This window comes from Mugil cephalus, chromosome 17 (assembly GCF_022458985.1).
Source record: "Mugil cephalus isolate CIBA_MC_2020 chromosome 17, CIBA_Mcephalus_1.1, whole genome shotgun sequence".
In the NCBI taxonomy this organism is placed as follows: domain Eukaryota; kingdom Metazoa; phylum Chordata; class Actinopteri; order Mugiliformes; family Mugilidae; genus Mugil; species Mugil cephalus.
The window spans coordinates 24,153,873-24,166,588 of NC_061786.1; the positions used below are offsets into that span (position 1 = coordinate 24,153,873).

Consider the following 12,716-nt stretch of genomic DNA (forward strand, 5'->3'; position numbering starts at 1 on the left):
TCGTCCCCATCCCCAGGTGACCTTTGACCTTTAACGCGACACGCTGTGTCTCAACCGGTGGCTGGCGGCCCTGCGAGGGGTCGGCCACAGAACCAGGACCAGGACCTGGTCCTGGACTAGATTCAGTCTCATCATTTATTTCTTAAAGACGTCTGTTGTGAATCAGCTGCTGTTAAATTAATCGATTTCTGAATGGAGTCTGGTGACCAGGACTCTGCAGGGACTCTAACATGGAACACCCAGAGCCGGTCCTGGTCCTGGTCCTGGTCCTGGTCCTGGTCCTGGTCCTGGTCCTGGTCCTGGACCTGGTCCTGGTCCTGGACCTGGACCTGGACCTGGACCCGGTCCTGAACCTGGACCCGGTCCTGGACCTGGACCTGGACTTGGACCTGGACCTGGACCTGGACCTGGACCCGGTCCTGAACCTGGACCCGGTCCTGGACCTGGACCTGGACTTGGACTTGGACCTGGACCTGGACCTGGACCCGGTCCTGAACCTGGACCCGGTCCTGGACCTGGACCTGGACTTGGACCTGGACCTGTTGGTGACTCGTGTGTAAAAGGAGACAGGCACAGACCTGGGGTCAGTTTAATCAGCTGGTCGGGTCACAGTGCAGGAGTTGTGAGTCCGGTTCTCGGCGGGTCGGCTGCATGCAGAGAGTCCACACAGGGAGTCCAGCGGCTACTAGGAGGTGTTGAGGAGCGGTCTGGGGTACACCCCCTGGTAGTAGGAGGCGTCCAGCGGCTCCATGGACCTCCCCCCCAGGCCGGAGGGCGGCCCGGTGTTGTAGGAGGAGTACTGCAGCGCCTCGTAGGCCTTCAGGTCCAGTTTGTGCTGCTGCTCCGAGGACGACATGAGGTTGTTGATGGAGAACGGGTGGTTGAAGGAGTAGTGGGGGTCCCCCTTGATGTGGAGCTGGGACTCGTGGGCCATGGAGTGGGGGGGCAGGGACAGGGAGGACAGGAGCTGGGGGCCGGACGCCTTCAGGTCCGACGGCCCCCCGGCGCCCCTCAGGTCCAGTCCGTGGGGCGAGGCCTGGCTGGAGGAGGGCAGGGAGGAGTCCAGGAGTCCCGGGGGTTTGACGGAGTCCCCCCCAGGAGACGCCGCCCCGCCTCCCCCCGGCTCCTTGCGCCCGTCCGACTTCCCCGACATCTTCTTCTCGCACTTGAACCTCTTCTGGCGCCGCAGGTAGCAGCCGTTCTCGAACATGTTCCCGGAGTCCGGGTGCAGGGTCCAGTAGGACCCCTTCCCCGGTTTGTCCGGGGACCGGGACACTTTGACGAAGCAGTCGTTGAAGGACAGCGAGTGGCGGATGGAGTTCTGCCAGCGCTGCTGGTTCTGCCGGTAGTACGGGAACAGGTCCATGATCCACTGGTAGATCTCGCTCAGGGTCAGCATCTTGCTGGGGGCCTGCTGGATCGCCATGGTGATGAGGGAGATGTAGGAGTAGGGGGGCTTGGCGTGGGGGTAGCTCCGCCTGAACGCCTTGTTGTCTCGGGCCCGGTTCAGACCGGCGCCGCCCCCGTAGGCCATGCCGGGGCTCATGGTGGGACTCATGGCCCCGTACGGGTTCAGGCCCATGGAGGCCTGCTGGGCCGACACCGAGCTCATACCGGACGGACTCAGGGCGCCCCCCATGGAGGCCACGCCCCCGCCCAGACCCGACATGGCTGCCGGAGCCGAGCCGCCCATCCCTCCGACCGGGCCGGGGCTCAGACCGGTGCCGCTGTAGGACATATTGAAGGAGCCCGACGTGGTCCCGCTGCTGGACATGTAGCCCGACATGGAGCCCATCCCGAGACCAGAACCCATCCCTCCTCCCGCCATGGGAGAGTAGACCTGCAGAGAGACCAGAACCCGTCAGAACCAGAACCAGAAGACAAAATGAACTACGGCCAGATTTTGACAGATTAGACCTGTTCAAACCGGAACTGGAACCGGTTCTAGGTTCGGGTTCTGCAGCGCCCCCTGTTGTTGATGCGTCTTTCAATAAAGTTTCATTTCATTTTTTTTTTCTGAACCTGAAATATGTCAAAGTTTATTTTAATACGTTTGTCTGTTTTAGTCTATAGACATTTAAATAACAATACTTATACTCATACAAATACTAATACAAATAATACTAATAATACTAATAATACAAATACTAATACAAATAATACTAATGATACTAATAATACAAATACAAATAATAATAATAATAATAATAATAATAATAATAAACTAATAATACTAACAATAATACTAATAATACTAATGATAATACTAATAATAATAATAATGATACTAATGATACTAATGATACTAATGATAATAAACTAATAATCATAATTTGATGAACGTTTAAATTGTCCGAGTCTCGTTTATTTAAATCTTATATATTTATTTGACATTTGTTTTCATTTAATTCTCTTCTTTCTCTCTGACTTTAAGAAACAGTAGAAATATATTTCTATATATTTCTATATTTTATAAAATACATAAACTTTTAATAAAAACTAATGAACATTCCGGATCCGTCTCCTAGTGTGAAGCTCAAATCTGGTTTTAGAAATAAAGACAAAATAATAAAGACAAAATAAATTCACATCGATCATTATTAATATTAGAGTCAATATTAATAATGGTCGGTGAGGATTAAATAATTATTTAATATTTAGTGATCGTCTCTTTTTAATGAAACCCCTGAAAATCTTCAGAGTTAAAAACAGATTCATGTCATTTTTATTCATTAGAATTAAGTCATGTATTTAATTTACTCACATGTTCTGGTTTTCTGCTTTAAATTCGTTAAATTTATCGGATCTAATTAAACGTTACATTCCGCTGGAATGAGAGAATCAAAGCTTTAATTTAAAGAGGTGGAACAGTTTTTATTTTCTTGTCACAGATAAAAATAAATAAATAAAAACTGATAAAAATCCTGGAGATTTCTTGTCGTTCCGATTTATGAGCCGATTGGTTTTATTTTTAACTTTAAATAAAAGTTTTATGTTTTACCTTTAGACCAGATTCGTCCCGTTTCTTTTAACGGCGTGTTTCCAGGACAGTCCCGGTTAAATCCGGTTTCATGTGATTCTGTGTGTTCTGTGAATGTGCCGGATGAACTCACCTCCTCGCTGTAGTATCCGCTCCAGTCCGGAGCCTCGTGTCCTTCCATCTTCACGGTGCCCAGCATGACGGACCCGCAGCCGGATCACGGATCCTGCAGGTCCCGCTCCGGGTCTCCGGGTCTCCGGGTCTCCGGGTCTCCGGGTCACCTGGTCCTGGTCCTGGTCCTGGTCCTGGTGAGTGTGTATGCGTCCTGGTCCAGATGGAAGCGAGCCGAGCCGAGCCGAGCCGAGAGAGTCAGTGTTAGTGAAGAGGAGGAGGAGGAGATGGTGACCTGCGGACTGATCCTCCTCCTGCTGCAGGTCCAGCCTCCTCCTTCCTCCTTCCTCCTTCCTCCTCCTCCTTCCTCCTTCCTCCTTCCTCCTCCTCATTCCTCCTCTCCCTCTGCTTCTCAGGTTAAACTCATTAACCACTTTTTATTTGATCACTTTCTGTCTCCTTCAGCTTCCGTTCAGAGCTCCATTAAAAAAAGATGCGTTTTAAGGATTCCAGTGTTTTGAGGTCAATCAACTCTTCTTTCCTTCCTCAGAGGCCGCGATGCAGTGACTTAAACATCAAACCAACAAATGTGAGATTAAAAAAAGAAGAGGACATGTGTGTATATATATAAAATATAATGTGTGTGTGTGTATATATATACAGAGAGAGAGAGAGAATATATTTAACACAATAGAATAAAAGCACATGACAAATAGACATAAAGTGTCTGGTGCGACCTCTGAGCTGCGTTGGTGCAACGAGGGATGAAATGAGTCAATAAATATAATATAGAGTATAAATGTGAGGGCATGTAATTATTTGTTTAGAGACAGTGAAACCCAGGAGATATAAGAAAAGCTAAAAACATTAGAATAAACAAATACAATGGAAACAAAAAGCTGCATCTAGAATATTAACATTTTATATTTATCATTTGGGTTGAACTGAAGAATATTTCTGAATCATCCCCTAAAAAAATATTGATTTAAAACCATTCATTAAAAATTTATTTCTGCTCTGTTAAATTCTAGATTCTTAAAGTTTGTGTTTTATTAATGACGATGACATTTATTCTATTTATTGGGTCAGGTTTGATAATGACACACGTCTGATCCATGTGAGAAATCTGAAACTAACTCTATTTTATTATTTGACAGATGGAGGAAGAAATAAAATACTGATGAAACTATTAATACTGAGCTGGTGTTAAACATCTGGTCGACGGATCCTGGACCCGAACAAACAGCTGAGACCTGCTTTAATATCAACAATAAAAACACATTTATCTTTTTATTAGCTCCTCCCGACTCATTTCATCCTGTTTTCCTTTTTAATTAGTGTTCAGAACATATAAGACACCGAGACAATATCAACCTGTTAGAAATAAACCAGGACGACAGAACCAGAGCAGCTTATTTAAATAAAACCACACTCAGACCAGCTGATCTGTGGTAACCGTGGAGACGTGAGGAGGAGACCGAGAAATGGAAGAATTATGAAGAGATTATCGGTTATTATTTACCACGAAGGACGAAGGAGACAGGAGTCAACGTCTTTAACACACGGAGACGGAGGAGACGGAGGAGACGGAGGAGACGGAGGAGACGGAGGACGACTGTGAATTACATCTGAGAAACAACTGAACACTTTGTTGTTGAGCTGATGATGTGATTCGTCATAAATCTGACTGAGTTTATTGAACCTTTCATTTAACTGTAGTTATTAACGGAGCTGGAAGCAGGAGGAGGCTCCTTCCGTTTGCTCCGTCTATAGAGGAGGTGGAGGAGCAGGAGGAGGAGCAGGAGGAGGTTCAGGCTGTAAATCAGCACTAAAAGCTCCTGACTGATCTTTATCTGTTGTGACTAATTCAGTCGTCATCTTCCTCCTCACAGACCGAGCGACGCCAGGTCTGAACTACACACCCACAGGAAGAGACTGGACCGGGACCTGGACCTGGTCCTGGACCTGGACCTGGTTGTGTATGAGTGGTGCTGTCAGATGATATTGTGTGTGTGTGTGTGTGTGTGTGTGGCCGTGGAGGCGGGTGTGTGTGTGTGTGTGTGTGTGTGTGTGGCCGTGGAGGCGGGTGTGTGTGTGTGTGTGTGTGTGTGTGTGTGTGTGTGTGTGTGTGTGTGTGTGTGTGTGTGGCCGTGGAGGCGGTGTGTGTGTGTGTGTGTGTGTGTGTGGGGGGGGGGGGTCTCATGTTATTAAAGCCTCTGAAGGAGTTTGTTCTGAACTCCTGAACTCTGATTCACCCCCTGCTGTCAATCATCCAGGTGAAGACAACAGGTGAGTTCACCTGAGGGTCAGACAGTCAGAGGGAACATCACATGACCTTTGACCTCCACACACACGGTCTCTGTGAGCGCCCCCTGCTGCCTGTATTATATTAATACTCACTGTATCTGTATTACTACTATAAAGCTAAACACACACACACACACACTATTACTATACTATTCACTTATTTTTATAATTCCGTAAATAACCTGTAGATAGATAGATAGATAGATAGATAGATAGATAGATAGATAGATAGATAGATAGATAGATAGATAGATAGATAGATTTAATACATATCTAAATATATAAAATATTATATAAAACGTGGTAAAATTACTTCTTACATCTTTGATAAACTGTACGTTTCCTTAATAATTCATAATTCTGTATAAAGCTGACTTTTTGAATTGTATAATGGACGGAGGTGAACGTGTGGCCCGGATGTTGGTGCGTCGGCGCGTCGATGACGTAACCCGGAAGTAAACAATCCCCAGCTGACGTGGAGCAGCCGGAGCTGAAGTCCTGGTTCCTGGTGGCGTCTGTGGCGGCTCCAGCTTATGTCCCGGTTCTTCTGCAGCATTACTGACTTTAATTAACGAGTCTGGACTCAGAGAAGAACTGAAGGCGACACTTTAAACGTCTCTGGAAGCTAAGATGGCGGCGGAGGAGGCCAGCAGGCCGTTCGCCGGACTCTCCGACGTCTCCATCTCGGAGGACATCCCCGTGGAGGGGGACATCTCGGTGCCCAGCGCCTCCCGGAGAGACGAGGAGTTCTCGACGCTGGACGAGCCGGTGAAGGAGACCATCCTGCGGGACCTGCGGGCGGTGGGCTACAAGTTCGTCCACGTCCTGTACCCGAAGCGGAGCTCGGCTCTGCTGCGGGACTGGGACCTGTGGGGGCCGCTGCTCCTCTGCGTCGCCCTGGCCCTGATGCTCCAGGGCGGCGCGGCGGACAGCGACGACCAGGGGGGGCCGCAGTTCGCTGAGGTACGAGCCGAACACACCGGGACGGGGGTCAGGGTTCAGGTGGGAGGGGTAGAGGTCCAACCTCCTAGAGGTTTACCAGACCTGGTCAACCAGGAGGAGGCTCCTGAACTCACCGACCGGCCATAACATTATGACCTTATTAGCACCAGCATTAGCATCTGCTGCTCTGCCAGGCTTCCTGCCCCCCCAGACTGGACTCTGGGTTGGTCCAGATACTCGCTACAGAGAAAACAAGTTCTTGTTCTGGGGTTCAGTTAAATACATGTTTTGATGCTTGATTGACATGTTTCGTCCTAATGAATCGTCCCGTCCTCTGTCCCAGGTCTTCGTCATCGTCTGGTTCGGCTCCATCATCATCACCCTGAACTCCAAGCTGCTGGGCGGCACCATCTCCTTCTTCCAGAGCCTGTGTGTCCTGGGTTACTGCATCATGCCTCTGACCGTGGCCATGGCCGTGTGTCGCATCGTCCTGCTCAGCGGCTCCGGGACCATCAGCTTCGCCGTGAGACTGGCCGTGGTGACGCCGTCCTTCGGCTGGGCCACCTTCGCCTCCACCGCCTTCCTCGCCGACAGCCAGCCTCCCAACCGCAAGGCGCTGGTGGTCTACCCCGTGTTCCTCTTCTACTTTGTGATCAGCTGGATGATCCTGACGTTCTCGCCGTGACCGCGAATGTCGTGGAGCTTTGGCCTCGACTCAGGACGAAACCAGAGCGGCGGCCGAGGGAGAGACTGAACCGTGTGTTTGTATTTTCAGCTGTAAATAGAAATCCTTCATGAATGTTGGAGCTGTCGGGGTCTCATCACTTCTCTTTCTTCCGGCTCTGAGGGTTCGTCCCGTCTGCAGGACGTCCACTAAAAACCTGAGACTTTATTTCAGTGTTTGGTTCAAGAGGAAACGACGACTTCATCCTCACAGTGAACGTTGGCTTCTCTGGACGTTTGTCTGGACACTAACAACAAAAAAGATAAAAAATTTAAATATTTTAGATAAAACATCTCGAATGACAGATCAAATGATCACTGAGAGACAAAAAGTCAAAACTGAGATAAAGCTTTTATCTCAGAAAGTTTTCTTTGTTTGATCTGAAAACTTTTCTGTTGCTGTTACTTCACTCAGTTCATTTTAGTGTGTTTTTCTGGTCGGTTCTTAAACAGCTGATTTCATTTAATTCTGACCTGGACGACAGTGAAGCCGCCGGCGTTCAGTCAGAGGAGATGCTAGCAGCTAGCAGCTAGCAGCTAGCAGGTAGCAATTAACAGTTAACAGTTAGCAGCTATTAGATAACAGCTAACAGCTATTAGATAACTGCTAGCAGCTAACAGGCCGCTGAGTTTAACGCTTCGTCAGAGAGGGAGACGTCCCGGACGCTTCTGTCAGACTGAATGCTGGGAATTGCAGGAAATCAAACAGTCACAATAAACCATGTGACCTGTCAGCCTTGAACAACAGACCTGATCTCACATCATTTTATTCTTCTCCACCTCTTTAATTTATGGTTAAACTCTTTAAGCTGATTAAAAACTTTTATTTCACCTGCTGGGGCGAAGTTTTTCTTTCTTTTGTTGTTCCAAAAAACTCCAGAATTAAAATGAAAATAAATAAAATATATGAAAGATGATAACAAATACTCAGAAATCCTGATTTTATTGAATAAAGTTTCACTGTGCTGATAAATTCCAGATGAATGAAGGTGGAAATGACGTGAAGTGAAAGTGATGCACTGGGGACCTCATGAGGAGGATCCAGCTCATCACAGCAGCTTCATAAATGTGAACAATCGATGTTTGTCAGGAGGAAACAGTCACGACACATTTCACATGAAAGACGAAACAAAGGAAATATTAGTGTGTTAATTGATCACAATAAATTTAGTTTAACCATATAAATACAATAAAACTGGAGAAGACTATTCTATGGAAATACAGTATATCCCAAGAAAAAGAAATAAAATATAAATATATAAAATATCACTGAGATAACTCCGGTTTCCTCCCACCTCCAAAGACCAGCTCGTTAGGCTGATTGGTGATTGAAATTGATCCTAAGTGTGTGAATGGTTGTTGGTCCATGTGTTAGTCCTGTGATAGGCTGGAGACCTGTCCAGGGTTGGACCCCCCCCCCCCCCCCTCCTGATGCCAGCTGGGACAGACTCCAGCGACCCCTGCGACCCCAGTGAAGGATTAAATGGTACAGAAGATGAGACGAGAACACTGAGATAAACGTTTCTGTTGCTTCATTCTGTTCATTTTAGTTTATTTTTCTGGTCCGTTCTCAAACAGCTGATTTCATTTAAATCAGTGAAACTGTCAGCGTTCAGTCTGAGGGGTGCTAACAGCTAACAGCTAGCAGCTAACAGGCTGCTGAGTTTAACCTGAGACAACTGTGGAGGTTCTCAGTCATCCAGGTGAAGGCATAGACGAGATCTGGAAATATCTAAGTCTATTGTTTCTATAAGGGAATTTTGTTTTGAGGAAATAAGTCTTGAAGAGAGATAAATAAAATGTTTTTGAATTTCATTTAATGTTTGTACTAACAGCAGCTCGTTCGCTGCAGAATTACAAAAAATAAAAAATATGTATTTTATTTCCACTTTGCGAACATCCTCTCTCCCTCCCGTCCAGCAGGTCGCGCTAAAGCTTTGAAGCCGTCACAATGAAACACCCGAAGAAGAACCACTTCACGAGTGAGAAGAAGTTTTATCTTATTTAACTGTATGGACGTATTTAATGTGTGTGTAAAGCCTTTACCTGTCAGCTTCATATGTAACATTAACGTTAACACTAACGTAAGTTTGTGTCTGAACTGTCGCTGCGTAAACAGAACCCAGCGTTGGTCACATGGACTTGTTCTGTTTGTGTTTGTTAAAGAGTTTTTACTTTTATGTGCATGAAGCTACGGTGACAAAATCATTTCCCTCGTGGATCATTAAAGTCTGTCTAAGTTTAATTCTACATTTTGTTTAACACATACTCTTCCTGTAACTATATCTTCTTTCATTTTTCATCATTATATCATAAACACTATTGTGTTACTATTATTAAACATATTATTGCTGTTTTTATTGTTAATATCAATCCGTTTTCACAGATACGTACAAGTCTTTCAATGGCGTTGCGCATTACCTGCATTTTTAATTTAACCAATCTATATAGTATCATAAATATATGTCTGACATTTATAATAAACCAAACGGATTGAAAAACGGTTGTAAATTCAGTGATTTCTGATAATTTTAATCGTTGATAGATCTCTGCCTCCGTTCACTAATACAGTCGGTACCATATATATATATATATATATATATATATATATATATATATATATATATATATATATATGTGAGTAGAGACCATAGTGTGTGTGTGTGTGTGTGTGTGTATATATATGTATATATATATAGTAAAGACCATAGTGTATCTATATATTAGGAGTGGACACAGCTTCCCCCTGCCCAAGATGGCGGCCGCGTTGACGCATCGTTCCAATGGACAGAGACGGCGGAGGCGGCATCTAGTGTTTATATCTATACGAGGAAAACATTACACGTCATCACTGCGCGACGCCGTCAAGAAGCGCCGCGCAGCTCCAGCTGTTTAGCCCGTATCCGTCTCTATGGTTCACCCGGCTCCCGTGCTCCTCGGCGGGCAGAGCCGCAGCTCGTAGCCGCCTCCAGATGGAGGAGGGTCCGCAGCTTCCCCCGGAGCTCTGGGTCTACGTGTTCAGCTTCCTGAGCACCGAGGAGAAACACACGGTCCGCTGCTGCTGCAGGTCCCTGAAGAGGCTTATCGACCACCCGTCCCTGTGGAGGAACTACACCGTGGCGCTGTCCGACCTCCGCCGCTACACCTACGGCTTCTGGGACACGCTGCTGCAGCGACAACTCACCCGGGTCTCGGTGCGACACCTGCGGCGTAAAGAGTGGCGGCGCCTGGTGACTTTCCTCCCGTCTCTCACCGCCGTGGTGTTCGTGGACGGAGGGCGACTCTACAAAGAGAAGTACCTGGACAACCTGAGCAGGTGGGATCTGGTCACGGCTCATTATTTCAGGAAACGTTTTCAGGTTTCTCCAGTGATTCAGATCCAGGTGGAACCTGCTCTTTCTGTGCAGATGTTTTATTTATTCTGCTCTTGTCCTTTGTCCATCAAACTGTGAGAACATTTCTGCAACTTCATTTCTACTTGGACTGAACCACAGTTTCCCCTTTTCTTTGAACATATATAGTTTAGCTTCATTACTATTCGGACAAAAAGAAACTTTTCTGATTATTATAATCTGATTATTCATTGAGCCCAGTCCCTCATAAATTCAGTGTCCCCCACATTTAGATTTATTCTCCAGTCCACCTACACTCAATAGACACATTTCGCTGTAGTTTAATTGTTCACGGCTATTTTTGCTGCTGGTGTTGTTATTGTACAGACTGTATTTATTGTGTATAGCTGCTATATATATTTTTATTTTTGTGCTGCTGTAGTTTCTATTTTTTTAATTCTGTGTTTGTTTGTTTTCACCAGACAGTGACAATAAAAACATATAAAAAGACAATATAACATCCACCCCTCTCCATCTTTGAGGCATCATATTATTGCAGTTGTGTGGAAGCTGCTAAGCCCTGGACTCATGTGTCCTGTGATGAGCAGGTTCCCCCACCTCCGGGACCTGGGGGTGCGTAACGGCAGCTGGGAGGAGCCGATGCTGGGGAGGATTCTGAGGGAGCAGCTGCAGGAGCGACTGACTCACCTGAGTGTCTGCAACGTGAGGCTTCCCTGCACCGAGGACTTCATCCAGACCGTGTCCCACCTGGTCCACCTGCAGTACCTGCTGTTCCACCAGCAGGGGGAGGGCTACGGCCTGGACACCGTGAGGCCCGTGTCCCGACAAGTCTTCCACCGGCTCCTCCTCAAGCTCCAGAGGCTCCGGCACCTGTCCTGGGGCATGAGGGGGGAGCCCCCGGAGCCCCTCCCCGACGACTACCTGAGCCCCCCGGACCCAGAGCATCCAGGTGAGGGGAGGGTGTGTGTGTGTGTGTGTGTGTGTGTGTGTGTGTGTGGGGGTGATCCTGTCTGACCTCTCCCCCCCCTTCTTGTCCTCCCCCTGCAGCCTCCTCCAGGTACGGGGGTCCGTCTCTCTCCAGTCTGGAGCTGGTGGACTACCCAGAGACCCTCCTGTCCGAGGAGGCGCTGAGGAGCCTGGGGGGTCTCCGGTCCCTGAGCGTCCGCTACAGGTACATCAGGGAGGGGGTGGAGTGCCGCCTCCGGTCGTGGCTGAGTCACCTGGAAGGACTGGAGACCTTGTCCATCATCGGAGGGAACTCCCTGGCCACCTACACCACCACGGTCCCGTCCAGCGTGACCCGGCTCACCCTCAGAGTGGCCATCACCCTCAAGGACATGGACTCCATCGCCCCCAAGGTCCCGGGACTGGTCCACCTGGACATCGAGCAGAACCGGTCCAGCGGGAGCCTCTGCAGACGCATCCCCATGTTGTTCCCTCGGCTCAGGACGCTCCGGATCAGGTGGGTCCAGGTTCTGATGTCTGGTCTGAAAAAACGAAGAAGAGTATTGGAGTACTAGAGTATTCGAGTACTAGAGTAGTAGAGTATTAGAGCACTAGAGTATTAAAGTATTAGTGTACTAGAGTATTAGAGTATTACAATACAAGTCAAAGTCAAAACCTGAGTTTCTATTCATAAATACGTCAAAAGTCTGGAGACACCTTCTCATTAAGTTCAGTGAGGACGTGTCTCCATACTTTTGTCTGTCTGTAACGCAGCATTAACTCTGTTAGTACATCGGGTTAAATAGTTCGTCTTAGATCTGGTGTGAGCATAAAGTCCATATGTCCCACATGTCCCACTCCAGTCACCGGTCCGTCTGTCCTGTCCCAGGTTTTTCCGGAGGGAGCCGGAGAAGGACCTGCTGAGCCTCCACCGGCTCCGTCACCTGGAGCGTCTGGAGCTGCTGGTGGAGCGCTCCTTCATCCTCAGAGACTACCTGAACGGGCACCCGTGGCCCAGCCCCTGCGTCCAGGAGCTGATCCACGAGCTGAGGGAGCTGTCCGAGAACCGGATCACTGTGGTCACCGCCATGAGGCAGAGGAACCCCCTCAGGGAGTGTGACTGTGTCTGGGAGGGCGACTGACCACCAGGACCTGGTCCCCCGCCAAGCTCCAAGACCTGGTCCACCACCAGGACCTGGTCCACCTCTAAGCTCCTAGGCCTGGTCCACCACCAGGACCTGGTCCACCACCAAGGTCCAAGACCTGGTCCACCACCAGGACCTGGTCCACCACCAAGGTCCAAGACCTGTCCCGCCAGCTAACCTGGCCACCACCAGGACCTGGTCCCCGCCAGC

At 48.0% G+C, this 12,716-nt stretch overlaps 3 protein-coding genes across 4 annotated transcripts; 2 read left to right on the forward strand and 1 right to left on the reverse strand.

The window, feature by feature from the left end:
• Window positions 1-496: 496 nt before the first annotated feature.
• Window positions 497-3,411, reverse strand: foxa1 (forkhead box A1). The gene is made up of 2 exons (XM_047611148.1): window positions 3,114-3,411; window positions 497-1,840 (listed from the first exon to the last, which is right to left on the reverse strand). Exons 1-2 carry the CDS (start codon window positions 3,177-3,179, stop codon window positions 686-688), a joined length of 1,221 nt encoding a protein of 406 aa, XP_047467104.1. The 5' UTR covers window positions 3,180-3,411; the 3' UTR covers window positions 497-685.
• Window positions 3,412-5,844: 2,433 nt separating this feature from the next.
• On the forward strand, window positions 5,845-7,894 carry yipf6 (Yip1 domain family, member 6). Of its 2 annotated transcripts, XR_007114664.1 has the most exons (3): window positions 5,845-6,361; window positions 6,684-7,607; window positions 7,678-7,894. XR_007114664.1 is itself a non-coding variant. In XM_047611161.1 (2 exons), exons 1-2 carry the CDS (start codon window positions 6,029-6,031, stop codon window positions 7,023-7,025), a joined length of 675 nt encoding a protein of 224 aa, XP_047467117.1. In that variant the 5' UTR covers window positions 5,845-6,028; the 3' UTR covers window positions 7,026-7,894. The 2 variants fall into 2 exon arrangements, 1 of the variants encoding a protein (XP_047467117.1); XM_047611161.1 differs by having other exon boundaries at window positions 6,684-7,894.
• A 1,958-nt stretch (window positions 7,895-9,852) lies between these two features.
• LOC125023694 lies at window positions 9,853-12,653 on the forward strand. Its single transcript, XM_047611144.1, has 4 exons — window positions 9,853-10,379; window positions 11,004-11,365; window positions 11,464-11,878; window positions 12,251-12,653. The coding sequence occupies exons 1-4, from the start codon at window positions 10,036-10,038 to the stop codon at window positions 12,501-12,503; spliced, it is 1,374 nt and encodes a 457-aa protein (XP_047467100.1). The 5' UTR covers window positions 9,853-10,035; the 3' UTR covers window positions 12,504-12,653.
• Window positions 12,654-12,716: the final 63 nt, after the last annotated feature.